General features: G+C 42.2%; 2 protein-coding genes across 2 annotated transcripts; both read left to right on the top strand.

Moving 5' to 3' along the window:
- Positions 1 to 7,645: 7,645 nt before the first annotated feature.
- Positions 7,646 to 9,800, top strand: zgc:195282 (uncharacterized protein LOC100192223 homolog). Its single transcript, XM_053418384.1, has 4 exons — positions 7,646 to 7,844; positions 8,985 to 9,079; positions 9,208 to 9,262; positions 9,596 to 9,800. Exons 1-4 carry the CDS (start codon positions 7,802 to 7,804, stop codon positions 9,604 to 9,606), a joined length of 204 nt encoding a protein of 67 aa, XP_053274359.1. The 5' UTR covers positions 7,646 to 7,801; the 3' UTR covers positions 9,607 to 9,800.
- A 3,351-nt stretch (positions 9,801 to 13,151) lies between these two features.
- On the top strand, positions 13,152 to 26,102 carry pi4k2b (phosphatidylinositol 4-kinase type 2 beta). The gene is made up of 11 exons (XM_053419155.1): positions 13,152 to 13,661; positions 19,140 to 19,288; positions 19,863 to 19,943; positions 20,062 to 20,181; positions 20,372 to 20,503; positions 21,503 to 21,656; positions 22,013 to 22,068; positions 22,726 to 22,834; positions 23,805 to 23,938; positions 24,083 to 24,142; positions 24,737 to 26,102. Exons 1-11 carry the CDS (start codon positions 13,313 to 13,315, stop codon positions 24,908 to 24,910), a joined length of 1,518 nt encoding a protein of 505 aa, XP_053275130.1. The 5' UTR covers positions 13,152 to 13,312; the 3' UTR covers positions 24,911 to 26,102.
- The last annotated feature ends 303 nt before the right edge of the window (positions 26,103 to 26,405 follow it).

Raw genomic sequence — 26,405 nt, 5'->3', positions numbered from 1 at the left:
GATCAATGTCTGTCTGCCCTGCCCTCTCTCTCTCTCACACACACACACATGCAAAAACACTCACACTACTAAACCAGTCCATCTCACCTCCTTGCCCTAGTCCCTTGGTCTTGTTCTCTCATTTCACATACACTAAACCACAACCCATCAACACCACTCCTAATACACACACACACACACACAGACCCATTCTCCCCTCATTACACTCCCTTTCCCTACTTTGATGATATGCAAATATCCCTCCCACCCTCCTTCCCTCATTCCTCCTCCTCCTCTCTCTCTGCAAGCCTCCACACACACACAGGCTATAATGCACTGTGGCAACGTCCATAGACAGGCGGAGAGGATCAATTTTTCACCCAGTGTGCTACCGATATTCATACGATAAGGCCACAGAAGAGAGAGGAGAGGATAGAGAGAAAGGTGGGGGAAGGATGGCGAGAGGCAGAGATGGGGATGAGGAAAATGGCGTGTGTGAGTGCAGGGAAGGGAGTTGGAAGAAAGGGTGTTCAGGAAAAAGGGTGAGTGGGAAGTTGAGTGAGAGGAAAGGGGAAGACGACTGGGGAGCAGTTAGTATAGGGAGAGAGCACGGGTGAGAAAGTGGAGAGGGTGGGGAAGTCTCATGGGTGTGTGGGAGGGTGGAGGCAGGATGAGTAAGTGGGTTAGGGGTGGTAGGAAAGGGGGATGGGGTGTAGAGAGGACTCTGGGGGAGGGGGTTGGGAATGGATGGGGTGGTAAGGGAAAAGGAGGGATGGGTTGTGTGTGGAGGGGGGGGGGTATTTTGCTGACATGCTCTCTTATTGGCTTGTTCAAACGCTGGGGGAGGGGCAGCCACAAACCTTACTCTCACCAGCTGTAGGGAAGAGCAGAGAAACAAAGAGAGAGAGAGCGAGAGGAGGGGGAGGCAGTGATGTGTTTTAATGTTGATATTCTGGTCTAATTAGATTCCTGTCTAAGTGGCGGAATGAATGGAGCTGATCAGATAGAAATGGGCGTAGTAGAAGAGGGAGCGGGCCTCGCTCGAGTTGGAGAATTCGGTTTTAAGTGCGCACGAGGGCTTCTTGATCTATAATTCAATTTCACTTGAGAGACAGATAGGAGCAAATTGCCAACAGTGTCTCTTTTGGATACATTCAAACTCGCATTGTGTTGTAAAAAGACAGAGCGTTGGATTTCAGGTGACATGACATTGCTGTAATACCTTCAGCGTTACCCTAATGGTTATGCAATATGTTTTTGACGTCTATAGATTTGACAATAAAGGCCTTCAGAATAATCAGAGCGGTCGAAATTTGTTGATCTACATGCGAAATTCACTGCAAAATTTTGTATCTACACACATGTGGTCTTATAAAAATGGTCTTGACTTGTCTATAAACATGTCCTTAAAAAGATGAAAAGAAGATTAAACAGAGAGAATGAACAGCAGAGAAGAAGTAATCCGCCGGTTGTGACAGACTGACAGGCAGGGAAGTAGAGAGGGTTGTGTGTCTGTGTGTGTGTGTGTGTGTGTGTATTAGAAGAGAACAAGACAAAAAAAATAGAGGGGGAATTGAGACAAAGAGGCAGATTGACCAATGCAGACATATGCAAAAAAACAAATTGACAAAAAAAGAACCAACCGAGACAGACATATAAAGCGACACAAAGAAACATACAAAGAGAAAGTGAGAGGGACGCACACTGTATTCATACATGGAGAATGAGAGAGAGAGAGAAAGCACAGAGAGGAGGAAGCCAAGCTTTCTGTGGCTTAGCCAGACTGGAGCGGTGGGACTTGGCTGGCCGTGGACCCTTGGCTTCACTATTAAAGCGAAGGAGAAAAAAAAAAATCACAGTAAAAAAATGAAAAGGGCAAAGAGCTATGCCAAGAATGCACAGGCAAGAAGCAACACATTAGGTTCTTTCCTTCTGCCTGCCTCACTCTTTCCCCCAGCAGATCGAAACAATAGGTGGGACCAGCCCTGAGAACAGAGTGCTATACACCCAGAACCCTGCTGAGTGAGTGAGTGAGTGAGGGCTGAGGTCGACACTGCAAGTTGGAAACCGTGTATAATCATCATCCTTTTAATATGCACTTTCCCTTTTTGTTTCCTCTTAAGTAGCCTTCAGGTTGTCAAAATCCTCTTATTCCACACAGTCAAACTGCGTGTACAAGCTTGTTGAAGCTATATACGAGGTTCACACTGAGGGAATTTTTTTTTTAAACCCAAGAAAGAGTTTTTTTTACAGTTTCATCATTAAATCAAAAGGTAATATTATAGATGTCTTGTGAACCATTTTTATTTGATTTCCCTACAAATTCAGTCCGTCTCATTTGGTATCCTTGAAAACGTTACAGTCTCCACTATCTAACAAGCAGTTTTGAAGATTTGAACAATGTTTGGCAGTAAAGCATGAGATGGTCCATCAAGGGGGCCCAAATTAAATAAAAACAACATTTTCAAATAATTCACACAGTGTGGAAATGTCCTTAATGTGTCATGTTGAAACCATATTGAAGTTTATTTTAGACATAGACCGAACCCCGGATTTCTCCGGACAGCGGAGGGGGCTGTATGTGAGAACACAAATGTCAGAGTAAGAGGTTTCTAGAAAAAACTTGGGATAGTTTTCAAATGAGCAAATGTGAGAACCCAGCAGGAGATCGTCTGCAGGATTCGCCACAAGCGAGTGGGCGTGTTGATGAAACTTTGAACACGAAAAAAGACGCAAAAATAAAAAACAAATAGAATACAAATATCTCAGGATGAAGAAAGAGGGCTACACACGTAGAAGATGTCAGGACGGCTTTCGGTGATATGGGTTGATAGCAGTGTCGACTTTGGTTGCACTGTGCTGCATTACTTTGAGCAAATGTAGAAGTTTCCCGGGTATATTGTTGACCACATTCACTGTTATAGTTAAGCATGTAAGAATGTTAACTTTACTGATTAGCACTAAACAGAGAGTACAGCTGAGGTCAATGGGAATGTAATTTCAATCTGTTTGGTAGATGTTGAGATATTACACCAAATAATTGACCGGCACAATGGTTGCTAAAGGTCATGGCAAACATGAACTTATACAAATTTTACCACTGCCAATGCATTGGCCTTAAATTCGACCCCTTAAAATTGATCCATGCATTCCCTAAACCACGGCCTTATCCGGCCAATGCACCAAATTTTGAATGAGCTCTTCCCTGACCCAACCCACATCCTTTCACGAAGTTTCATGGAAATCCATTCAGTTGTTTTTGTGGAATCTTGCCTACAACAAAGTACAACGGTGAAAACATAATATCCCTGGCGGAGGGCAATAAAAGCTTTGGTGGCACAAAAGGAAAAGTCAGGATGACAATCAACACATTCTGAAGGGAACATGGATGTCTGTACAAAATGTCATGACAATCTATTGAATAATTGTTGATATTTTTCAGTCCTTACTAAACAACATGGCCAAAAATATACTGCAAATCTCAGCTTAGCCTTTGTGTCTTCACCCTCTTTTGTTGAGAAACTCTAGAAGTTGGTATTTATGGCACTGCATTGTGTTGGTATCTGTCGTTTGTGTGTTATTTCAAAATGTGTGAGCGCACACACACAAACACACACACACACACAGAATACACTCCTCTATTGGTTTTATGCATACTTCAAACCAAACAACAAATGGAATCTTACTGACCCAGCCACTCCTAGCTGCTAATCATGCAGTAATGGTCCCTATGCTATAATCATATCACCACATAGAGGTATAAGGGGATTTATAGGCTTTGCCAGATTAATAGAGAAAAACAAGGACTTATTTTCCTGACTTTTCCGTCTGCTGAGAAGAGGATTATAGCCTTTAGACGGTCTGACTCCAGAATGGCCGTCACATAGGGGGATATTTGTGGAAAAACACACCCCAGTAATGGATCGCCACACCACATTGGGAACTCACCAAAATTACCCATCCAACTTATCCAAATAAGCACCAGAATGGCTTTATAACAATATAGGGTGAGAGTTTTTTTTCTTGGCTTGTTTGAGAAAGCTTTAGCTGTTTGCCTCTCTTTGGCAATATGATGAGTTAGAGGAGGCAAGGAAAAGTTATTGTGAAAACTGAATACAAATGAAAGTATATAGGGAAAGCAAGGTATCTCAAACAGGTATCACCAAGCAACAAACACCATGGGGCTCTTTTGTTGTCTTCATCAGTCAAATGTTTGAAACCCTGCTTGATTTCAGTTGCCATATGTCTTGTACTGCGAGGCTGATTGTGTGTATGTAGCTGAGATGTAACCCCAAATGCCATGTCATATTCTGGGCTCGGAGAAGAGAGGAGGATGCCAAGAACTGAAACGTGACGACGAGTGGGTGTGTGTGCGTTTGTGTCAGTGTGTGGGGGGGGGGAAAGGAGCCCATCCAAAGGCTTCTCTTCGCTCTCTGTGTGTGAGTGTGCGTTCATGAGTACACACATGTGATCAAGGGTGCAGTTATGTGTGGGAAGAAGGAATCCTTCCAGCCGTTTTCTTTCCTGCGCCTCTTCCTGTGTTGCCCCCCCCTCCTCCGCCCCTGCACACAGCTCTCAAAGCCGGCGTCAGGGCGTTTGGCCTGGTCCAGAGGCAACCCACCCCCTGTACTGTTTCCACCACTCACTGAATGTTACTTAAATCCTATCTACACACACACACACACACACCACTATTCCCACATCTCTCCATCCAGTGTATGTGGCTGTATCTCATGTGACTTGCTGGACGTGAACCATGGATACTATGTGCGGGAATGTGTGTGTGTCAAAGAGTTTTGGCAGTTTCCTCAATGCAGCCTTACCAAAAGATCCGCTGGGAAAAGTGGTTTCAACGCCCCCTCTCTACTTCTCTTCTTGTCTCCTTTCTCTCTCTCTCTCTCTCTATTTCACAATTACTTTGCCTCCATTTCTTTGTGCTCTGCTCCCTTTTTCTTTTTTAATTTTACCCTTTTTTTTATTCTGCTCTGTTTTTCCTCACATTCAACCTGTTGAAAACCTCCTCCTCTTCTAACTATTCCCTCTCACTATGGTTACACAAATATCAGTTTTTTTGTGCCCAAGCATATTCACTCCCTGCTCTATTAAAATCCCAACATCATCATTTGCATCAAAAAACATTGTCAGCTGGGTATGCATATCTGGGCCTCCAAGTCAGGATGTAACTCTCCCAGCACTGTCCACACACAATGAATGCTGATGGAGAGACATGATAGGTTATCCTGTAGGGACGGCTGGTCAGATGAAATAGCTACTTGGTATTCCATCCCTCTGCAAAGCATGAAAGACAAGAGAGGGATGCTGGCGAGTATGCAAATGATGAAATACTTCATATATTTCGTGGGCCTCTGAAGTTCATCAGAACAGAAATTATATGCAGATGTATTTGTGATGTGTGAGAGCTGTGAAAATGTAAATTAACAACACAACACACAGAAGCATGTATGTCAATGTGTGTTTATGTATATAGCTATATAAAGTACATACATTTTTCACCTTATTTATTTACACTTTATTTATATCTATGCTTCTATGTATCTATTTATCAATGTATCTATGTTTCTATGTATCTATGTTTCTATTTACCTATCTATCTATCTATCTATCCATCCCTCCCGCTGCTCCGTCTATCCATCCAAGCAAGTGTCTCCCTCTGCTTCCATTGTAGATTCACTGAGTGGTTACACATATTCCCTATCCTACAAGAATAAAAGCCTGTACCACCTGAAGATGGTGGTAAGTTTGCTAAATTAGTCCAAGCAGTGAGATTTGCTAACCTGTGTTTATGGAATCAACCAACACTACCTGATAACCTACAACATGAAATAATTAAACTGCAAAGCAACAAACAGAGCTAATATCCATACTAAAATGTTTTGCATTAAAATGCATCAACTCTGCTATGAACAAGCTGGGCATCCACATGACTCCGGAGGTTTAGAGACGATAGAACAGAGAGGTTTGGAATCATTGCAGTCTTTTAGTCTGAATGGGAGAAACATAGATGTTAGGAAACGACGACGTGGACACTCACAACCATTAATCTGGGTTTTTCGATCATGACGTTACCTTTGCTAATGCGTCAGACTCCTATCAAATAAACCCGCTCAAGGAAGAAAACACCTGGCATTAGCCTCAGCTACCAGTTTACAATGCAACATACATGTAGATACTCAATTACAAGCATTGCTGACCCTGTTGCGCATAGCCAGTCTTTGAGTATGGTCATGTCATAAACCTCTTTAGACGAGTAATGGACAGGGATTAAAACTGGTGCAGAGCCAATGTGGACAGAGGTCGTAGACATGCAATGAAGTATGTCTCTCTGCTTGGGAGGGCTGTTGTAAAGACTGAAAAAATTGCCTGACCCAAACCTGGAAAAATTGCTGTGAGTAGCCTCCTCATCAGTATCATCTGACACCAGACGCCTGGCAAAGAGAAAGAGTTCCTTCCATTGTAGAGAGAGGGCAGTGTGATATATTTATTAAAAAATTTAGTTTGGCTCTTGAAGGATTTTCTGAAAATTGAAATAAGCCTTGAAAAGGCTCTCACCCCTGCTTTAAGGTCAGTTGCTGTTTACTTAAGTAAAATGTTTGTATCATCTGACTACAGCTATTTTTTTTCACCACTATACTTTCCTGTGTGCTAGTTTATGAAATCAGTCATGTGTTTCAGTCATTAATGAGGCATAAGCGAGTCCCACTAACAGTGATAGGGATCGAACCACACAGACGTTTGCCTGTCTTACACAGTGACTTCAGCGGCCTTGTTCTGTTCGGCGAAGTTCATCAGAGTTCATCTTCTTTGTCCCCGCTGAGCTGAGGCTAGCCACTGTCTCCATCCTTGTCTCGCTCATCTCTCCTCACCCCAGTCCCTCCCCAGGACTGCTTCTATGTCATATCCCAAGGGGGTAACTGCCTCCACACCCACACACATTCATACCCACACACCCCTGCTCTCACCCCCCCCCCCCTCCCCCACCTCCCCCTCCGCCGGTCCCCCAACCAACCCAGCCTCTCCCTGCCTCTCCCTGTGCTCTCTGGGTGCAGCCTCTCTATGTGATGTCATTGAGGAGAAGAACGGCCTTTTAGTGTGTGCGTTAAAGGGTGTTTGTCCATGTGAGTCAGTGAGTGGGGGTGTGCATGTGTGTGAATATGTGACAGGGAAAAGAGAGACAGAGAGAGAGGGAGAGAGAGAGAGAGAGAGAGAGAGAGAGAGAGAGAGAGAGAGAGAGAGAGAGAGGATAGACAGACAGAAGGAAAGAAAGGCACAAGTGTCGGGTTTCTCGTTTCAATTCAGAGGCACTCCTTGTTTTTAATCTAGAAAACAGGGTGAAAAGAGCAGGAAAGAAGAGGAGACAGTTGGGAACTTGAGCTGCTGACAGCTGTTTTTTGTCCCTTCTGTCCTCACCCCTTTGTCTTTCTTTTTCTCCCCCTCTCTCTACTGTGTCAAGGCTGGGTCTCCAGAGCATCTGATGAACGCAAATATAAAACTGACCGTTAAATCATGACTTTATATCTGTTATACATGATATTAAGAAGCCTTGATTAGAGATGCTGCCTGTCTCTTGTTGTATCCCCCGCTGATGATGGTATTTACATCTTAAATCACATTTCTCTCTCTTCCTGTGACGCCTCACTCACCACATCCTGGTTTTGACTTCACCAGAAGCTGACGTCTCTGCAGTTTAACCGTTTTCCTGTCAATTTTCAGTTCACACATACACTCTCTCAGGATATTTTCTCACTACACCAGCTGAATTGCACACACATACACACTGTGTGATCAATAATTATATGCTATCATGGTAGGCTACTGTCCAATCTGTGGAAAGCCTGTCTACTTTGGTGAGTGAGACCTCTATTTTTTTTACTTTAGTTTTTCTTCTGCTGTCTGTTTAATATGCTTTATCGAGAAGTTCTTTATTTGCCTTCTCTTAATGTATACATTTTTGTTATTTCTCCTATATAAGAAAAAGCGCAAACAAGACATTTTACACAAAAATCCTTATGGTATAAATGAAAAGTAAAAAACTAAATCGAAGGGTACTTGGCACCTCTGCCTTATGAGACAACATTTAAATTCAAAATAATTTCACAATCATAAGTATCAGTCCCCTAGACATGTATGATTTTTTTTTTTATCAAGATCCATTAAATACTCATGTGGAACAAATGCTGTATCGTAATGATTAAGACAGTGAAAAAAAAATCCTTGATCAATCCCCCTGATTCGGATTTGCATTTCTTCCAGTGGACTCTTTAACCTGCAAACCATATGCGCTACAGACTTCAACGGCTACATATAATTACAATAATTTGTACCATTTGACACATATACAACTAAACAGAATCAAGCCACTGCAAACATTTTCATTTACACCTGCTTTTCCTGCTGACATCTTGAAATATCTGCTTTGTAAAAGGCTGATGCGTACATTGCATACATTTTGATGTGTGCTTAAAAAGGGGGTGGGGGGGGGGGGATTGGAGAACAAAAAGTCAATTTTTTTCTTTCTTCCAACCAATGCACACACACACATGCACAGATGCACACATCCATGACAGCAACAGGATGTGGGCCAGCCTAATGTGCGTGTATGCTGCTCTCTGGGTTTCCTCCTCACCTTCAGTCTCTCATATTTTGTCAAGACCTCTCTCCCACATTCAGTCTTTGCTGTTAGGTCTATAACAGCACTCAAACCAACTATTCAATTCTAAGTGAGTAGCTGTTCTTTTTACCGCAAGGTTTACTTTCCTACTTGAGTGCCAGCTAAGTTCAAATTCTCCGAAGTGACCTGGCCTACTTACCTCTTTTCCTCCAACGCCACACTCTATGGCCTATTTGCACAGAGGAGAGTAACGTTTTTTAGATACCGAACCAGATACCTGAATCACAAACGTCGTATTTCTTCGATGTAAAACATCCTCATTTAACTCAGCGTCACAAATTATCTCATTAACGCAGCCTTCATATGTTTGGTCCAGGTGAGAAGAAGAGGTCCCTGGGGAGAGACTACCACCCTCTATGTCTGAAGTGTCAAAAGTGCAACAGACAGCTCACAGCCGGACAACATGCAGAGGTATACGGGGACAATGAATGAGGAAAAACCTGAGGGAAATAATGAAAACAAAAAGCGACTGAATGCATAAATAGGACAAGCAAATAAATGTATGATGCAGTAAATGTGTCCTGCTGATTGTGTTTCAGTATGACGAGAAGCCGTACTGTTCACACTGCTACCTGAGGATGTTTGGTCCGAGAGGTACTGCCTGATGAATACATACAAATGCAGATTCACACACACACACACACACACATGCATAATGCATTCCCTAGCCCATTACCCTAACCTCAACTATCACTATTAATGCCTAAACCTAAATCTTACCCTAGCCCTAACCTAAACCTAGTTTTAACCTTTTTTGGGGAATTTTGGAAGATCAGCCAAAATGTCCAAACAATGATGGTACTAAACCAAAATTGGCCCTCATAATTATAGATGAACATGCATGCATGCACACACACACACACACACGCACGCACACACACATGCTATGTCTGAATCCTGTCTCTCTCTGTGCATCTCTCTTGACAGGTAACAGGTGACTGGTGTCGCCGTGGCACAGTGTCCCCCCCCCCCCCCCCCCCGACAGGAACCAGATGAATGACAGACATCGATATGTTAACGCTAGCTGACTATCCATTATGCATCAACCAAATTAAGTATTTGGTCATGTGTTATGACCACTTCATGCCATGCGTATGTGATGTTTACTTTTATTAAATCATCTAATAACTTGCATGTAGAAATCTTTAAATGTTGCAACATCAAAACCTGGTAGATATCTGAGTTGGAGTTGGAGTTTGTAAAAAGGAGATTACAAGCTCATATTTGGATGTGTTCACTCACATAACAACGAAATCTCCAATCAAACACACATGAACTTCCCCCCCCCCCCCCCCACCCAACACAAAAAGAGCTATAGGGCTCCCCCTTCTACCTCAACAAACAGCCAAGGGGGGAAGACAGGAGAAGGAAGGAAGCACGAATGGATCTGGGTGGTTGCTGTTGGCAGCTTGAACCAAATCTTATGCCAGCAGTATCTGCTGGAATGGGTGCTACAAATGCATCAATGCACACACACACACACAGACACACACACACACACAAACACACACACACGCACACATACACACACACAAACACACGCACACACATATGTTTGTATCTTAATGAGGACATTCATTTGCATAATGCATTATAGCCCCTTACCCTATCATCACAACTAAATTCCTAAACCAAGTCTAACCCTCTAACAGGCCATAAGCAGTGGGTCAGAAAGTGAGGACCAGCCAAAATGTCTTCACTGTGTAGGTTGTGGGCTCTGAATGGTCCTCACAAAGATATCTGCACAAGTACTCACACACACATGCAGTGGGTATATCTACAGTGTGCCTTGACTGCTGCAGGGGCTTGTCATCCAGTGGTGGGTGAAGTACATAGGTCGACACACACATAGGCAAGCAAACACACGTGCACACACAGACAGACACACACACATGCATAGAGAAGGTGAGAGACATGCTGATGTGCTTCCCTGTTAAGTGTCATGTGTCACATGAGTGACAGTTCAGGTGTTCGTGATGATTGGAGGGGTATAGAAATAACAGGTGAAGGAGGCTGAGGCAGAAACAATATGGAGAGAGATGCTGACGGCCAATGGGAGAGAGGCCTGATTGGATTATTTTAATATCCAGCAAAGAGCAGGGGGATACCTGCGTTGCTACAGAACGTCTTTCAACCTGTCCGTCTCCCTCTCAAGCCCCCAAGATCCCTCCTCCTCTATCCTTCCTCCTTCCCTGCGTGCACTCCTCCTCCATCCCTCCCTCTACCCCTGTCTCCTTCACCCCCTAACCCCCTACCTTGATAGATCACATGGCTGCTGTGATACCAGCTGGCTGACTGCTCATTTGCATGTGTTTCAGTGACTCCCTTATTAGAGTGCTGTGGTGGTGGCGAGGGGGCCAAGGTATATAGGTGGTGTAGAGGCTGAGGGCTAAGGGGGGAGTGTGGTGCTGCTCAGACCACTGGGTGATTGAGGGCCATTGAGAGGATAGAAAGAAAAGAGCGAGAGACCATTAATTTACAGGAGAGTAAGGATGAGAGAGAGAGGGGAAATGTAAAGTAGAGCCATGGAAAATAATAGCATTAAGCCTGGCAAAGTTAATGCAGAGGTTCTTCAACCTTCAATAATCCACCTCGGGTTCAAACTGAAAAAAATGGAGCAAAGTAAAATTGATCATTATCTTATCGCACCAGAAAATACCCATTTTGTGATCTCAACCTTAATGTCAGAGGCTGCCAGTGGGAAGACAAAAAATTACTGTTCCTCCGCTGGCAAAATGTGAAGAGTGATGACACTTGATGAAAAAAAATGTGGTCAGTAAGTGGCATTTCTAGCAAAAAAAGAATATAGCCTTCTTTGGAGAAAAGCTGCTGGAGATGGGACGCAACATCTTTGATTTGTGAATCGCTGTCGCCACCTAGAGGCCACAAAGATACAGAGCTGCTAAATATCAATGCAGGACAAACATAAACATGAGAGGACGGTGATTTTCTAAAATCTGTGGTGTAAAAATGACTTAAATATCAAAATAAAAGTGATTTTTGTGTTACACAGTATATCTGTCTTAAATGTGAATCTTTAGGATAGTCTTTGCCATAAAACACTTAGCAAAGACAATCCGTGTCCTGTTCATGAACTTATACTGCAGTGTTATTACTTCCAATAAAGCTGAATTAGATTCAATCTCACAGTAGTGCACAGGCTTGGTAAACAACTGTTTGTTGAAGACAGATTTTAGGTTTATTGAACTTTATAAATGAAGCTTTGGGTTTTGTGAACTGTTCGTTTATTATGTAATGTCACTTCAAAAAGAAAGAACCAGGGACGGCTCTGTACATCTGGTGGCCCTATACGCAGGATAAGTTTGGGAAACCGGCTTTGCAGTTGACTGACCAGAATATACACGTATAGCCCTTATTCAGGGCTACTCTCAGTTAATATATTGAAATCATAAATAAGGTCAATTTAATTTAAACAACAAAAATTCTATGGTTTTGTTGTACAAACATGCACAATAGATTGCATTTATCTTCTCTCTCATCATTTCACACTTAATATTCTGCCAACGGTCATCTGGGAAATATTACATTAACTAACATCATAGACAATTTACACTGTCCAACCCGCAAGTCGTTCTCTCACTGATGAAGGAGGCCCTACCACCCACACACAGGCTGTGTTACATACATACTAATATAATTGTACCAGTTGTAGCAAGCAAACAGAAGATTAGCAACCCATAAGCAACCACTTAATGGACTTGTAAGGGCCGGCTCTCAAGACGATAGACAGACGAAGTGGGGAAAAATTAGGAATTAGTTACATGGTTACCTCAGAAGACCCGCTCCAGATGTAAATATAAAGTTTTTAAATATACAGGGGCCATCCTATGGGTAAGAAAGCACAACTTTGTATAATTTAAATGATCACACAATAGTGACAACATCACTAGGATTATTTTATATTAAATTTCTGCCAATAGATCCCTATCACCTAAATCGTACACACTGAACCTTTAATTGACTGACTGGCAAAGACATAACAACCAGTTTTTCCTCAATTAACCTCCAATAAATACTAACGCCTATATTCCTGTTGGCCTTTGTTCATATGTCTATTTGGTTTAACGGCCTTACCTTTAGCTATACTTATTCATCAGAGACACAAAATACCCACAAAACACTCACTTGCAGCACACACATATTTAAGACAATACAAATGTTGTCAGGTGAAAGGGAGCTATATAACAGACAGCGAGTGACGTCAATATACAAGGTTCAGTGTATTCAGGTGATTTTTACATTTCGAACCTTCACACACTGGACCTCCAAAAGGGGGGACATGAATTAAAATGACATGAATTTAGATATATCCTTATAAAACCTACTCGCCTTGCCACGGTGTATCTGGGAGCTGAATTTGTCAGGCGAGAAATTGTTGACGTATCAAAATTTGGAAGTCCGGACTTCCGAGTGAGCCCTTGAACGCATCTTCTGCCAACCGGTGTCTTTACCGTTGCGCATGCGCACTGGCCCAAGCAGGAAGTAGGATTATGTGGACGTTTCTGTGTCTGGGAGCAAGAGCAGCTGTTTTCTACCAGTTCACCTGGACCGGGGCCGCTTTAAAATGAAGCTGTGAGGGAAACCAGGTGTGATTCACTGTGACTGTGTTCAACCAGAGGGACAATGATGTCCGAATGCGACCCGACGGAGACGGAGAGCAGCGGGCTGGACGCCGGGGAGGCAGCGGTGTCACTGCCGGAGTCCAACTTTCTCTCCTCGGACTCTCCTGGGGTTTTGTTTGACAGGAGCCGGGCGGGCTTGGGATTCGCGCTGAACCCCGGGGTCGCCGTCCGTATGTCGGACTCGTGTGAAAGCGTCCTGACCGAGCTGGAGACGGACGGCTCCGGGGAAGAGGCGCTGCTGCTGCCGTGCTTAGCGGGAGGCTCGTCGTCGCCACGGGGTGAAAGGGAGAAGCGTAGCCGGCGGAACAGGCACAGCTCCTCGTCGGATAAAGACACCTTGGCCTCCCCAGGTAAGTGCTGCGGATCAAGGACTCGGGAAATCGTATTATCTCAAGTCGTGGTGGATGAATATAGTGAGATCAGCAGCCCACACGTTGGGTTATAGCTAAGTGCAGAATAACACCGGCTCAAGGGAGATGTAGAGATAACAACAGTTTGTGAAACGTGGTCAAAATGATGTCATGTTACCCATAGGTCAATCTATAATAAGGGTTAGAATTCATATCAACCAACAAGTCAAGGAATCAGTGCGTTGTTACTAAATGATCTAGCTGTTCCCATTATATACCCCCTTAATGATTTGAAAATATGAATATAATATGAATATATTCTGTGGGATGCTTTCACCAAGGATAAATCGTTTTTCAACATAAATCCACATTATATTAAGTGTATTAGAGTTATTCAACATCCTTATGTAAGTCTCTCCTCTTGAGGAAGGTCCCAGTCAACACTTAAAAGATTTGAGACAAAACTAAACATGCAGTTGACAGACTTCCACAGTGGACATGACACATAAGAAGATAAGGAGAAACCTCTAGAAACTATTTTTTTTAATTTATTTTCAACTTAAGTGCATTGACACATAAAGGAATGGTTCACCAGAAAATACAAATTCACTCATTATCTTCTCACCACTATGCCGTTGGAGGGGTGGCTGAAGTGAGTCCACAAAACTCGGCTGGAGTCTCGGGTTTAAACAGTGTTGCAGCCAAATCCAGTACATTTGAATTTGGCTAAAAATAAATAATGGAACCTGATGACTTTATGTATTAAATGAAATAGTAATAATGCCCCAATATTATTTAAATCATTGCTTGAAATGAATATTTGGTCAAATTGTTATAATTTATAGAATCACTCTTAAACTCACATAATGGGGACTTGTCTTCCTTATGGGGACAGAAGCAAGTCCCTATAATGTTAACAATTACATTTTAAGGGCAAGACATGTTTTATGTTAAGGTAAGGCTTAAAGTTAGATGGGTTAGATCGGGTTAGGTCTACAGAGCCTTATGCAAACACAAGACATTAGCCTTCAAAGTCACATGAGTGTATGGGTGGTTTGCATAACATTCATGTCCCATCGAAGGTATTTGTCTTGTGTTTGCATTGAGTGGAGCTCTGTTCCATGTCTGTGTGTTTTCCAGTCATCTGATGTGATTGCTGCATGTTATCACATGTGGCTGAAATGACGCGGCCCTTAAACCTGGTGACCTTAACAGTACAAGTCCAGCCACGAGTAAAGTTGATAGTGCTACTAATTTGCAAAGTGTCCTTGTTGTAAACGGCCCATTGATTATACTTATCTGTGCAAACGTTTCATTATTCAGTTTCCTATATTATCCCCAGTATCTGTGCAACATGGTTTAAGGTTTCTATGGCGATGTCTTCCCCTGTTTAGCTGAGGACTCTGCTACAAAAAACGAGGCTAACTTCATCAGTTTTTTTGTCTATGTGTTGTTTGTGTTGCTTATCTCTTGTCACTCACATCATTCACAGCCCTGGATTTGTCCTGGACTACATAAAAGCAAAGGTTGATCAAAGAGAAAACAAAGAAAAGGTGATCTAGTCACCATGGGAGCAGCACTTCACTGCTTATTACATTTAACACCACTCCCCCTCATACCGCCCACCTTTTTTATTATCCTTTTTTTAGCATTTGTGTCCTTCTCTTTTCACTCCTATCCGTACGTCTCTTTCTCTGTGAAGATCTGTTGTTCTATCAGGGACACATATCGAGGCCACCAGGAAGACACTGATGAGACTGAGACTGAAATCACAGGTGTTAGTGTCCCATTTCCTGTGGGCCACTTTTGAATAATTGTGCTCGGATCTAGAATTACAACACAGTTTGCATCACAAAGTAAGACTCGCACACAATATGCTGAGCTATTGTGCTGCGTCTCTTTGTAGGACACAAGAAGTCCATTCCAATTTCCATTGCAAATAGTTTGATTGTACCGAGAATATGTTTGAGAAAAGGATGCGAACGTGATGTGAGTTTTACAGGTCAGTGCTAAAATAACATGCATTCATGCAGCTCCCACCTGCCTCTTAACTGTTCACCCTCTTTTGAAAGCTTCTTTCACCAGAGTCCATATTTGCTAGAAGCAGCAAGCATTATCTAATCTAATTTAAGGTCACACAATATACATTTGAATCCTGATTGATATGCATACATTCAAACACAGTGGCACATTTGATCACATAACTGCTTTAACATAGAACACAAGATTTTCAATGTGTTTTGTAACGCACCCGTGGAATAAGGACATGTGCTTGTAATGAGTTTAATTTAAAGTTGCGTTTTAAGTGTGGCTTCACGTCTTTGCAGTAACCGCTGTTGAGAGCACAGTGTTGTGACATGTGACACCCTCTGTGTACTGCAGGTCAGCAGGTCCCCTGAGCTGTGAGGGAGCTGCACTCGGGCCAATTAACTGACCAAGGGCCCTGAGCAACACACATTAAATATGGATAAGGCCACCGCACAAATATACACGCAAACAATCTGCTGTGCTGCATTTGATTTGACTCTGACTTGCTGCTCAGTGAGAATAGTGAAAAGGCAGAAACAGAGAGGGTCATTTCTCTTCTCCTGCGGTTACACTACACAATGACATTATCATAGACTTTCATCAATTGTTCAAGCCAGTGCAGCCATACATCATTCATCAGGCACGGCCGCTGAGTAGACACAATTAAATGATGCAGATAAAATATTGAAATGTTTTGTCACCTGCCTTTTATAAACACACACACACACACACACACACACACACACACACACACACACACACGTTTGTACATCTGTCTTAGTGAGGACATTCATTGGCATAATGCATTCCCTAGTCCCTTTCCCTAACCGTAACCATCAAAACTAAATGCCTAACCCAGCATTTCGGCGGCTGCGGCTTTTCACGCAGTTGTGTCGACGGACTCGTTTTAATTTATGGTTCTCCAAGGGTTGCCCGTGTTGCAAAGCAATTCACTGCCAGAATGACCTTAGAGATGCCTTCTTTGTGTGTGTTTACATCGCCACTGCTGCTCCTCATGGCCTTTTTTGGCGGACAAACTTGTCCATTGTCTTCCGTTATACAAGTGGTCATACTTTCTGATCTCTTCTACCAAACGCTCTTCTATTTGGTCCATATTCGTTCTTCTAAATCTTCCGTGGTTTCTGCCGGTATTATGGGGAATAAAACCGGAAATGTGACTCCGGAAAGGATGTAGTTAGCAGACCAATCCCAGCCTTGCGGGCTGCGTGAGGCTTGAGTAGCTTTGTCGTATAGTTAGAAAATTTGGGCGACTAAGGCAAGCGCGCTAGAAGGGGCTCGCAAGGGCCCCTTGCGTGCCCCCTGAATACGCAGAAGCATGCGCCTGCCTTTACTCAAACATTATTCTAACTCTAACCCTAAAATCAAGTCTAAACCTAGACATAACATATGCTTCAAATCTTGGTTAATAAATGTAGAGTTTCTATAGATGTAAATGATGTTTGCCAACTGGCTACAGGTTACATAATTCAATGTTATATTTGAAAACAGCATTTACAAACTGAAATGAAGATCCGTCCACATGAACATTTTGGGTTGGCTTTCCAATACATTTAATCTGTTTTATCATAGTCAAAAGCAGAATTTAACAGGATAACAGCTGTTAGTAAAGACAGCAGGGTCAGCAACCCTTGTAGTCGATTTTCCATGTTGCGTTTTACACTGGCTGCAGAGGCTAATGCCGGTTTTGTTCCTGAAGAGGGTCATGTGATAGCAGCCTTATGGATCAGAGAAGCCCCAAAACTTTCAAACTATAATGGGCCAAGCAGCATTTCCAAACATTTTAACACATTTTAGCGACTCTGAAACTTTGGAGTCATATGGACGCCAGGTGAATCCGTAATAGAGTTGACTCAAAGAAAACATGGATGAATCCTCAGTCTACTCTCAGTATGATCCAACCTGTGGGACATGCAGGGTTGAGTTGCTGTACTTTAGCGACCTTAACAATGTATCGTATGACTCAGGCTCTGCTGGTAACAAATGGAGTATGAAACTCAAGTACAGCATGCACAAACCTTGTGGCTTTTAGAGAAAGATATTAGTGCTAATGTTTTGAGGCTTTTAGTTTTTGGATGGTTGGAAACAAAACCAATGTTGAAGATGCAACCTGACCAGTGTGGGATCAAAAGACTGCAGCTGGAATAACATCAGAGAGACCCCCAGTGAAGTAAAAGGTTCAAAAGGCAATGATCTCGGTAACACCTCTATGTCAAGAGCTTGGTGGTCTGCACAACAGAACCCTGACAAGTATCTAGTACTTTGGTGGAAAGAAAATATCCCTGATATATCTTTATTAATATATATAGATATTTGCGTATCCATCCTTCTCTTTTCTCCTTCCTCTTTGTACTGTGCGTCTCTCTCCCTCCTCTTCAAGTGAAATAGGTTCAAAGCTATCTTTTTTTTCTCCTTATCTCTCTGTGACAAGTGGCACATTAACTGTCCCCCAGTCCCTTTGTCCATTCTTTCATCTCCTCTTCCTCTCCCACCCCCCACCCTCTCGTCCTCCCAGTGTCTGTCTTTTCATCTCCCCCTGCATCCCACTGTGACTTCAGTGTGACTGATACAGAGCATATGGGGCTTCTCAGTCAGCCGACTGCTCTGTACTCAGTGGGGAGGAGAAGGTAGAATGTGACAAGTCATACGGCCGTGCCTCCATCACAGGAATAATTAGCGCCACATACTCATCAGAGAGCAGTCACGTCCAGAGAATTGGTAGTAGATCTGAGGGGCAGCAGAAAATGCCCTTTTTTCTGACTAGTGGCAGAATCATTCATCTAGCGGTGTTTCCTCACAGCAAAAGGATCTTTGGTTTAAGTCCACTGACCAGATGGGGACTCTCTGTGTGGTTTTCATTCCACAGTCCAGAGACATGTAGCTTTGGTGAAATGGAGTTTCAAAATTCCCTGGAAATGGGTTTGTGTGACAGACGAGCCACCTGTTCCAACCCAGCTCTAAACCAGTACGTGCTGGGAACAGGAGCAGCCTCCCATGACCATGAAACTTGTATAAACAAATTTCTAAGATATTTGACTTTCAACCTTGGTCAGTTGATACAAACTAGAGGACTTCTATGTTTTTCACTCTGATGAGATAGTGGTGATGAGATGATCTCTGATTGGGGATGTATCCTGATGTTTCTTTTCTCTAATATGTTTTCTGCTCTTTATTACGATTCAAAATCATTACCAATTATGTTTCAGTGCCAAATCTGTAGATTAGGAATGTAAGCAATGAGTTTCCTTTGACTCTTCCCATTATTTATAATTTAGCAGTGAAGTTGATGATTCAAGAATTTCTTTTGTCTTTCTTTTTTAACGTTCTTAGAGGCTCTTAATATGTCTTTTTTTTTTTTTTTTAAATGAGCCTTGTTGTAGTATCCAGCCATTTGAACTGTGGCACAGCCTAATAATAGTATTCCCATTTCAGGTACCAGCGGGGACTTCAACCATTTCCCAGAAGATCCGGAGTTTGCAGATATTGTCCAAAGGGCAGAACAAGCGATCGATAATGGCGTCTTCCCAGAGAGAATTTCACAGGGATCCAGTGGGAGCTACTTTGTCAAAGACCCAAAAGGGGTGAGTTTGTGATAGAGGAACGGTTATGATAAATACCAAGGAGGCTGAGGGAATGAGAAGTTTACTGCACCTCAAATCCAGCTCATTAATCAAGTTCAGGCTAACTTGCTGGTGCTCAAGTGTGCTAGCTTTATGACACTTGGTTTACTGTGGCTCTGCATCTTGAGTAGAATCTAACAGCTGAAAGAAGTGAAGAGGATGTGACAAGATTAGAAACACACACACAGGAAGAAGAAATTACCGCAGAGACGCGCTGAATAATGCAGCCAGGGATGCTCACATCGATAACAGATAGGAAGCATGCACGATTAGCATCACATTAACAAGTGTAATATAAACTACAGGGAAAGGATATTGATTTGTAACTTGTTAGCAGCATATCCTTTACTTTACCTTTTCTGTTGATAGTTTTGAATTTCCTATCTTTGGTTCTTTCTTTTTTCTTTCATGTTGTTTCAATGTTCATCAAAGTGTTTCTGCTTTTTCTATAGAGTAAACATATGTTTGTTTGCTGTATTTTCTCATGTGATGTTCGACAATTGAAATATTGTTTTCCTTCATTTTTCTGCTACAGAAAATCATTGGTGTTTTCAAACCAAAGTCAGAGGAGCCTTACGGTCACCTGAACCCCAAATGGACCAAATATTTTCACAAGGTGAATTGACTGACACGTTTAATTTGACTGTAAACAATTTTAACTCAGGAACATGATGAACCAGGTTTTTAAATTAATCTTCTTCTTCTGTTCTTTGTCTTTTCCTCGGTGTCATTAGCTGTGCTGTCCGTGTTGTTTCGGCCGAGGCTGCTTGATACCTAACCAGGGTTACCTCTCAGAAGCTGCCGCCTCACTTGTTGATACCAAGCTCGGCCTGGGAGTGGTGCCAAAAACCAAGGTGGGGCTCAGAGAGCACGCACGATCTGTTATTACAACTAAGCGTTTTTTTGTATTCACTGTCCGCTCAGACTCACTCTAACGTAAAAACCGGTGATGGAGTATTGAACAATGAACAACTGAATGAAAATGAATGTTTGGTGAGAAATCATACAGCAGTAGATCATCCAAAGCATCTTCTTTTATTTCAGGTTGTATACCTGGCTAGCGAGACATTCCATTACAGCGCCATCGACAGAGCGAAGTCCAGGGGGAAGAAGTACGCCTTGGAGATGGTCCCTAAGGTGGGGAAACGCTTCCACAGAGTGGGACTGCCACCCAAGGTAAAAGAAAGTTTCCTTTCGGGTCTTAAAGCTCATAGGCTTCTGTTTGTCCGTTTCTATATAAGTTGCGTTATATGTGATGCATATTCAGACCCAGACTGATCCTTCTGTCTGTTCTCTGAGTTCCTTTAGCCTGACTTAATGCTTATGGATACAAACCGATGAAACTGAGCAGCACCACTGGAAGTCATGTGGGGCAGTATAGCTACTTTTCAAAGCGACATGAACATAGGACACGAGAAAGACATTTTTACAATGGCGTAAAATGATCACAGCCTTCTCCAGCGTCGCCATGTTTTTTGTTGTCCAAGAAACTCTGGACTCTGCACTGCCCTCTAGTGGATGTTTGAAACTAATTTGAAGGCAGCATATATGAGCTTTAATGTCAACTTCTTTTAGGTGTTTAGGAACAACAGAGGCTGGAAACTCCTATTTTGACTGTATACTGTCTCAACATTATGAAGGATAGGAGTCATTGTTTCAGTGAGTGGAGGGCTGAGAAAAGCTGCTGGCGCTGCCCTGCTGGAGGACATAAAAATGTATCGTGCCACGCAGTCTGTTGTGTTCCATTAAAAAAACTGGTGTATTAAAATAAACAAGTCAGAGGAAGCATAGCTGTCATATCTACCCTAAATTATGTGTCTATTTTCCATCAGTGAATGGATATTCTTATCTCTTGTATAACGTACGGTACTCACCACTGGTGCAAATTACAGTTTCTAATCTCAAGTTTCTCAGCTGAGGCAGTCCTCTGTATTATGCAGCTCTTTGTGCTCGGTAGACGTAGTTAAAAGTTAACTATGAGGAAGTTGCCTTTGTGTTTTTAAACTGTCACACAGTGCTGACACTTTGCTTTGTTTACAGTATGTCACCATTTCACAGGGGATATCATTGCACCACACCACAGTATCGACATGTAAACAAACAAAACCTTCTGAACACTGCAGCACAACGCTGGTTTATGCATATCGGATGATTCTGGTGTTTGTGTGTTTCCAGGTGGGCTCCTTTCAGCTGTTTGTGGAGGGTTACCGTGGTTCAGACCACTGGGTGCGGCGCTTTGATGCAGAGCCGCTGCCGGAGAACATCCGGAAGCAGCTGCAGTCACAGTTTGAGCGGCTGGTGGTGTTGGACTACGTCATCAGGAACACAGGTGAGGGGTGTGTCACACGAACACAGAGTTTGATGAACATGATGACTGACGAGTCATCCCACGAACTTAGTTCCTGTACAGTGTTGACTATTGTACTTGTGTTGAGAAAGTCATTCACCATCTTTTATTTACATTTTTCTTAGTCTTATTTTGCACTAAAGCCATTTATTGTCAAAGTTTAGTTAACTGGCTGTAATGCGAATTAACAAATAAAGTTAGTGTTTGTTGTGTTGTATTTGCAGTTGTCAACATGACCAATAATTGTGAACATGCTCTCTCTCCCCAGGTTTATATGACCGTGTGAAAACTGACTCAGTATGTTTTCTTTCTTTCAATTTCTTCTTTGTCTTGATTAGATCGAGGTGACGAAAACTGGTTGATCAAGTATGAGCAGTCTGGAGAAGGACAAAAGGTGACGTTAAAGCCACACACACTTGAGCTGCTTGAATGTTGGTGCATCTTCATTATGGGACACAGCACAGTGGTTTTGGGTCTGAAAGGTGAATGATTGTGAGTTTCTGTTTGGATACCATAGACACACACTTATCGCCTCTTTCATGCCAAAATTACCACGTATATGTGGTTTAAAAGTGGGTTAATGTGCCTAAAAAGGCGATTGCCTACTTACCATTGCCAGTAGAGAATTTAGCCGGGTGTCATGTTTCCTGCACTGCAGATCGGAGCCAATAAAAACATGTTCCTACTGCAGACTCATTTGACCTGAGAGTGAACCCCGATTGAATCCGGTCTTATTGCAGACACAATGTCTTCTCAGATGTTGGTGGGGTTTTGACGAATGGAAAAGGGGCATCATGACAGTAGCTTGGAAATTACAGGTCTGGACCAAACCAGTGCCGCAGTGATTAGAGCAACCAGACCACTATCTGACTATCTGTCATCAGTCATGATTTGACACGTGTTGAGAAATGAGCAAGGGTTGTCATCTGTCTGCCCAATCGATCAGCCTTTTGTACCAGGATCAATAACTGGTTTGGTAACATCAATCATTCCGTCATATAGCTGTGATGTCGTCTCTGATCTTTATCCTCCTCCCCTCTCTCTCCTGTAGGATGCAGAGCTGCCAGAGACGGAGAGCTGTCCAGATTCTTGCATCAAGATCGCAGCGATCGACAACGGCCTGGCCTTCCCCTTTAAGCACCCAGACCAATGGCGAGCCTGTATGTTGATCTCCTCTCTCCCTCTACGTGAAAACTATATCCTTACTAATCATGGTGGAAAAAGCATTTATTGATTTTCATCCTGGATTCATTCTTTTGTAAATTTATGCTAAAGTATTTTGATAGAAATGGCAAACGCACATCAAGTTAACTGAGATCAATATAATGAAATTATTTCTTTAAATTATGATGATATGGGTAATAATAGTAATATTTTTCTAATGAAAAAAAAAACCTTTGTACAGGCAATGAATGATCTGAACTACTGTATATCATATTGACTTTACCGACACAATTGTTAAGATGTAGTAAAGACCAGAGCGAAATTTATAGCGATGTCCTGCCTCATACAAATATTTCCCTTTTTGTTTTAAAAGCGTCGGACTCGGACCTGCTGTGTTCTTCATATGTGCAAATCCAAAGAGTTGGGCAGACAGTCTCTGGAGTTCACGTCTGAAAACAGCTGAATTTGATGAAATCTATATTTGAATGCTGGGAGCTCCTTTACATTATAAAAAACAGTTGGAGTTAGTTGGAGTATCTGACATGACAGCAAAAACTATTTCTAATGCTGTAATGGTGAAGTTCCCAACAGCCATGCTGACAGACTATGGACAAAACCATTCTCGCTTTTCTGCATGAAACATGTGTTGTGATGTTTTTATGGACCTTTAGCTTTTTACTGCAACTAGATTTATTAATTTCATCTCGTTCACCATAGAATCTCTGCATTCATGTGTATGTTCGTGGAGCACACACTGCAGAGGGCAAACAGGGCTTCAAATTAAAATGTGACAAATTACACTCATCAAACACAGGAAATTTTAAATAAAGATTGGTCAAATAGAAACCTGTCTCACATAAAGTCCTGCTACCTTGAGGAACATAACAGATCCCATCAGGATTTTAATGAGTAGCAGGTTATTTGTAGGGCAGTCAGCGCTCATTGAAATCTGTCTCCTTCCATCAGACCCGTTCCAGTGGGCGCTCCTCCCCCAGGCGAGGGTTGCCTTCTCTCAGGAGACCAGAGACCTGGTGCTGTCCCGCCTCTCTGATATGAACTTTGTCCAGGACCTCTGTGAGGACCTCTATGAGATGTTCATGGTATAGGCCACTTTTTCTTCAAACTCTTTGTCCATTAATACAGATTTAAAAAGTTTAGATCATTTTAAAAGTAATGGAAACTGTCCAGCAGAAAAGTATCTTTGCACTTGACAACACCTCAAGCACTATTTTATTTGTCTTCAGACGGATAAAGGCTTTGACAAACCCATGTTTGAGAGACAGATGTCTGTGATGAGGGGACAGGTGAGTTGTCTTGTTTATGATTATTTTTCACTGTTCCTGTCAGTTGGACTTTCTCTTTTGTCCTTTCCTTTCTTCTCTTTGATCTTCTTCCCTACCTCTACCTCCTTCTCTCAACCTCGCTGTAACTACTTTCATTACACAAGTCTCCTTTTCATTTAGCGCTTTAACTTAACTGTGTCCAGTATTCACCACCTTTAGGTTAATAGATGCTTAATTGTATCACCAGTACAGCTTAAGTGATTAATCAAACAATCAAACAGCAAATATTTTGATAAGCAATACATAACAAATTATGATAATAAGAAGAATATTTGCTGGATTTGTTTAAAAAAACTAAAACAAATCATAATTTAGCAGTGAAAATAAGCATCAGATTATTTAACAGAAAAGGCATTAAGTCATTAAATGAGAGAAAGACTATATTTGTATTAAATTTAGAAATTTTCTTCTTTGGAAATGACACAAAGCTGAGAGATGACATTACTTTTGAATGATATAATCTCATTTTTCATTATGTTGCTTAACCTCACCTCTACACCAGGTCTTGTTCTTCACAGTTTCCCTGGTTTAAACATGAATCCTGTTTGCTCCCAGGTGTTGAACCTGACTCAGGCACTGAAGGACGGGAAGAGTCCCAGCCAGCTGGTGAAGATGCCGCCCGTGGTGGTGGAGCGCAGACATTCAAGTGGCCAGGGGCGTATTGTATCACTGGGCAGCGCCTTCACGCAAACCTTCCACTGCAAGCGGCCATTTTTCTCCTCTTGGTAGTCAGAAAGGGATGACGAGGTGTGGATAACAATGTTTTTGTGACAAAGGATGAACTGAGGGAGAAGATGACGACATCACACTGGAAAGGAAGGACAGTGATGTATAATGAGAGGATGACCTGATGATAGTATAAGATGAAGAAGTGTTTTGTGAAGAAATTGGGCTTGAGCCCATTTTCCATCCTGTGAAGAGAGCACAGGAAATCATTGGAGCTGGAGTGATTGGCATTCCAGTGTCTCCGAGAGACCTTGGGGCTCTTTGTGGTTACCATGTTAATCTGATTGGATAATTGGCTTTTCCACAAAGGTGGGCTTTGTTTATTGTTAAATGGCAGAGAGAAAGGATTTCTTTAACCAACCCAAAGTACTGAAGACTCTTGCAAGATCTTTCAGTGGGTCTAATGGCCAAAGAACAAGCACTTACAAACCACTAACTAACACATCAGCGGTCTGCTAGTGTTTGGGAATCTAAAGGATCCTCTCCACACAGTTATTTTTCTTTACGATAATGTTGTTCTTTGTCCAGGATACAAAGTCCGAATTTGCTTTTGCCTTGTAGGATTATGTATTGATCCATAGACGTACATTTACACTGCTCAAAGTGTTTGACTAAGTTCCACACAGCCGGTTGAACCGCCCTTTACTCAGTCTTTGTTTGTCAAAAACCACATCCGTTAAACACACACAAACCCAGTGTCCTCAACTCTCACTTCTGCCAAACTCTGTTTCAATGGAAGGAACGCTGAAAAGCCTCAATACGAGAACACTTTCAAAACTTGAAAATCAAATGTGGAGGAGGAGGAATGAACACGTTGCTTGAATGTAATCTTTTTACGGTTTCTACAAAGATTCTTGCTCCTGAACATTTCAACACGAATGAATGCTGTCAAAAGAATAGATTTTTCGGGTAATGATGAATGTATTTGTTGTTTGACATGTATTTAATTGCTGACAAGCAGCTTTTTCTTGAACCTTTGGGGGGGGGGCAGCACCCAGCCGCCCCCAGCCGCCCCACTTTATTACACATGATATGAAGAGGGAAAAAAAATGAAAACAGTGGACGATATTTCAGACTTGCTTGATGCTGTTGTGTTTTCTTATGTATGCATCTTGACATTTTTATTCCAACTCTATGATTGTATGAGAACAGCTGTATATTTAAGAGATGAAAAATAAAGTTTTGGAAATTTGAATCTTTATTTTGGTCAATTGTCCTTGTTAGTTTCACGGAAATCACAATGGAAGGTTTGAGGGATGATGACTTGGGGAATGATATTTTTACTTAAGTGCTAAGGGGATTTACTGTCGTCAAACATTGTTGACAAAGGTGTGTTCAGGGTGTGACTAGAGTTTCCAAACGCCTGTAACACATTCAATAAACCTGTACTTATAATTTAATTAATGACGGTGGTAGTCAAGCCTCAAGCAGAAAGTGAGCTAATAATAACTTGAATTAAAATGCAGATTAACCAGTTTCTACCCTTTGTACTGTTCCG

This window comes from Pleuronectes platessa, chromosome 3 (genome assembly GCF_947347685.1).
Source record: "Pleuronectes platessa chromosome 3, fPlePla1.1, whole genome shotgun sequence".
Classification (NCBI taxonomy): Eukaryota; Metazoa; Chordata; class Actinopteri; order Pleuronectiformes; family Pleuronectidae; genus Pleuronectes; species Pleuronectes platessa.
Note: the sequence above shows the minus strand (reverse complement) of the source record. Positions and strands in the feature narration are given on the sequence as shown.